General features: G+C 35.3%; 1 protein-coding gene across 1 annotated transcript; it reads right to left on the bottom strand.

Moving 5' to 3' along the window:
* Positions 1-1223: 1223 nt before the first annotated feature.
* Positions 1224-1769, bottom strand: LOC135606475 (putative invertase inhibitor). Its single transcript, XM_065097506.1, has one exon. The coding sequence runs from the start codon at positions 1767-1769 to the stop codon at positions 1233-1235; it is 537 nt and encodes a 178-aa protein (XP_064953578.1). The 3' UTR covers positions 1224-1232.
* Between the last annotated feature and the right edge of the window lie 1962 nt (positions 1770-3731).

The raw sequence follows: 3731 nt of genomic DNA, 5'->3' as shown, positions 1-3731 counted from the left end.
GCATGCAAGATATTAATTAATAAAAATTAATGGGTGAGGGACATCACTCCATTCACTATTTATAGTATGATATAGGTTTGTCTACATCCGCGCTTAGGAGAATATAAATTATTTCCGAAGGATAAAACTTCTCTATCTATTGTTACAGGAGTGTTCCTTCGAGTATTTGATATACACTAGTAGGATGATTAACTTTTGGATATGTATTTGTCTTACAATTGACTTATATATGTTCCTATTCAACATCGTTGAAATTTTTTGGTTTTATTTTTTATTTTCAAAATAGGCTCTTATTAGCACTAAATTGGATTCCAATAAAAAATAGACTTTCATCTACTAATGGGTTAGAGCTAGTTGAATTTTATTTTTGAGTTGACATCACTATATTTCTCGAGTATTATTTTTTACTTATATTTTAATTAATAAATAAATTATAATAAATATTTATAATTTATTTATATTAATTATAATAAATAAATTATAATTAATTAAGTGATGTTTATTTACTTACTCTTGATGCACTCATATATTATAATCTTATGAAACAAAAAGGATATGACAAGTCAAGCCTTTACCTCCATCTTCCCTCACTGTGTGTCTTCTTTCCAGTATCGATCTTGAGATTTTTTATTTCTTTGTGCTGAACAATTTGCTATTCTTGAATTGATCTCGAAGTTTCATTTTTTTGGTCTATTCTTGAAATGATTCAGTGGCGCAAGGGCCAAGAATGTAGGTGTGGCCATCAATTAAGCAACACCTTGATTCATTTGATCACTTCAATTGTGATATTGAGATAATCAACTAATGACATCATCATCTACCGGTACTAACATAAATTTTATCGTAAGCAAGACATGAACAAACTCCTCGAACCCCAGTTTATTTTGAAACATTACCCTAAAACTATTAAAACTAAGGATAGCAATGGGTCTTCAAAATATCTATGACCCACATAAGCATTATCATATATTTTTATTGGGTTTGAAATAGTTTTAGATAGAAAAAGAGACTAATCAGATTTAATTCACGTATGAGAAACTAATCAATTCATCAGTTGAACTATTTTACTCTAAAATCAACATGGTTTTATTTTATTTGATTGCATGTAATTAAAAAGAATCCTCTTCTTACAATATTACTAATAATTATACCACTCGAAAAAAAAAAAAATTTTTGGAAGAGGAGCTTCACATCAAAGCTATAACTAACGGAAAGGCGTAACGGCAAGAAAGTCACCCCAGCATATTGGTGAAGGCTAAAGCAATAGTGCACATCTGCGTCAAGTCGGAGTCCTCCTTGGTCAAGGGCGAGGGGACCTTCAGCTCCTTGAAACCGTCCTCGCAGGTGTCGGGCGCGTCCACAGCGGCGCTAAGATAGGTCTTGGCGTCGACCAGGCGACCCTCCTTGATGGCCGGGATGGACGTGTTGAGGTCGGAGAACAGGTCCTCGTAGACGCTCCCGCAAGACTCCAAGCCCTGCTTCGTCTTTGGATCACTCGTTCTGGCTAGCAAACTCTTGACCTTAGCGCTGGCGCTGGTGGTTTTGTCCTTCGCCAAGGTAGCCGCGATCACCGTCAGCGACTTCTGGTCCGCCGACCCGCTCCCCGGGTACGGGAGGAGCTCCGCCACGCAGAAGTCATAGTTGATATTGGGGCTGCTATTCGCCGCGTCCCTGCACGCCTTCTCAACCGATGCCTCCACCCCGGGGAGGAGGTGGTGGTGGAGGAGGACTGCCACCGCCAGGAGAATACAGATGGTGGACGGCCTCATCGATCTGCTACTATCGATAGCTTGGTTAGGTTATGCGTGCTCGCAAGGAGACGAAGTTGATATCAATATATATACTTATTGAGGCGGATAAATATTACCGAATTCTAGAGCCATTATTAGGCAAGAAATAAAGAATTCAACTATGGAATTTTTTTTTATAGAAAGAAACAATTTTAAATATTTAGTATCGATTATTCCTTATTAGTGTTCATAAGGATTATAAACAATTCTAAACATTTATAATTTGATTTTATATGTGGAATAATTATTTTTTAATTTGTATTAGACGTGGAAATCTGGGTTTTACTATTGATATTTAAGTTAGATTAAATTATTTTAGTACATGGGTCAATGAGATGCATGGCTGGGAAAGCAAGTGAAGGCTGAAAGTTCCATGTATGAATGCAGATTCTCTTACGTCGGAGGCCTCGATACATCGAATGAGATTCGGATAAAATATTAGGTTAACTGTATTTATTTTTTTTGGGAAAACGAGGGTGCCGATAAGCATGTCAATGAGATGCAGTAGCATTGGGTATTGTTGGCAGGTAGATCTTGTCGCCTCCTTTAAATTGTCCCTTTCCACATATTTTCATAATAAAACTACTCATTCATTAGGATATGCGAGCAATGACTCGACACCAAATCGATAGCAGAAAAAGAAAATAATGAATGCATATCAATTTGCTCTAACGCCACTCTAAAACATGATCAATGGGATGAATGAAAAATCATCATGTATCCAAATTATAAATGATTATAAAGGAACAAAACAAGAACAGAAAGAATCAACTAGCTTTGCTTTTTAGAATAATGCTTACTAACATTTCGTCCTAGGATATTCTCTAAGACACGACTAAAGAGAATCAGATATAAAAAATGAAAATTTGCATGTAAGAATAAGTAGTAGTTTAAGGATAATTATGAGCTTTTTAATAAGTGGAAAACTTTATCTACATGGAAATGCTTAAGAAACCAAGAATTCCAAATTCCCTACGTCATATTCTACAAGAAAAATATGTCATGATGAATGAATTTACTAAATATACGTGCACCGCAAAGAAATTTAAACAGAATAGTAATCCAAAGAAAATGACAAGGTGATCAGTCTCTTTCTTTTCTTCACGTGATAGTAAGCTCAGAAGAATTCCTTTAAACTCTGAAATCATCGTTTGTCATGCATCTAATTCGAAAGTTCAGGTAATGTGTTCAAGCTGCTACCAACCAAATGTTCTAACAAATCCCCTCTCATCTTTTGGTGAACTTAGATGCATTATCTACCTATCAGCCTGGGCAAGCTTATTTGCTTCTCATACCATTTATAATTTACCGATGTGGATTCTAACATACCAAGAGTGTAGAGCCTTCTTAAAAAAATCTTATTACAAAGTAACTTGGCTTCGCATAATGTTTGTTAAAGTATTCTAGATCTCCTTTATTGTTGTCTTTTCTACTATAATGTTTGCTAAAGTATTCTAGATCTACTTTATTATTGTCTTTTCTATGATGTTAGAACTTTATCCGCCAATATTATGTGTAAGTTGGTGATTACAGTGCCATTCATTTCTAACATTTTATTATATGTAAAATCTTTGGGTCTATCTCCAATTTGCTAGTCAAAGGTGTTTTGCAAGCCAATTACACGAGTGATGACACTTATGACATGATACATACTCTTTTTTCTTATTATGTATTTAATATTTTTTACTTTATATTGTCTATTATATATATTGTGATGTCCATGGATCTATGCAATGAAACTCGGATCGTGATGAGATCATGATAATGAGACCAATTCGCCCTTAAACACAGATCATAAATAATCCTGGTCATAGGTCACTCGAGAGGGACATCGAGATGACCGGATAGATTAGTATATTGTATACCCATCCATATAATAGAGGTGGCTAGTCTCATAGTTACTCGTATGAGGACACTAGGGGTATCCCGTAGGTGCTTATT

Source organism: Musa acuminata, chromosome BXJ2-3, assembly GCF_036884655.1.
Source record: "Musa acuminata AAA Group cultivar baxijiao chromosome BXJ2-3, Cavendish_Baxijiao_AAA, whole genome shotgun sequence".
NCBI lineage: Eukaryota > Viridiplantae > Streptophyta > Magnoliopsida > Zingiberales > Musaceae > Musa > Musa acuminata.
Note: the sequence above shows the minus strand (reverse complement) of the source record. Positions and strands in the feature narration are given on the sequence as shown.

Excerpts from the sequence above, each read along its gene's own strand:
- LOC135606475 (XM_065097506.1), bottom strand. The coding sequence starts at position 1,769 with ATGAGGCCGTCCACCATCTGTATTCTCCTGGCGGTGGCAGTCCTCCTC.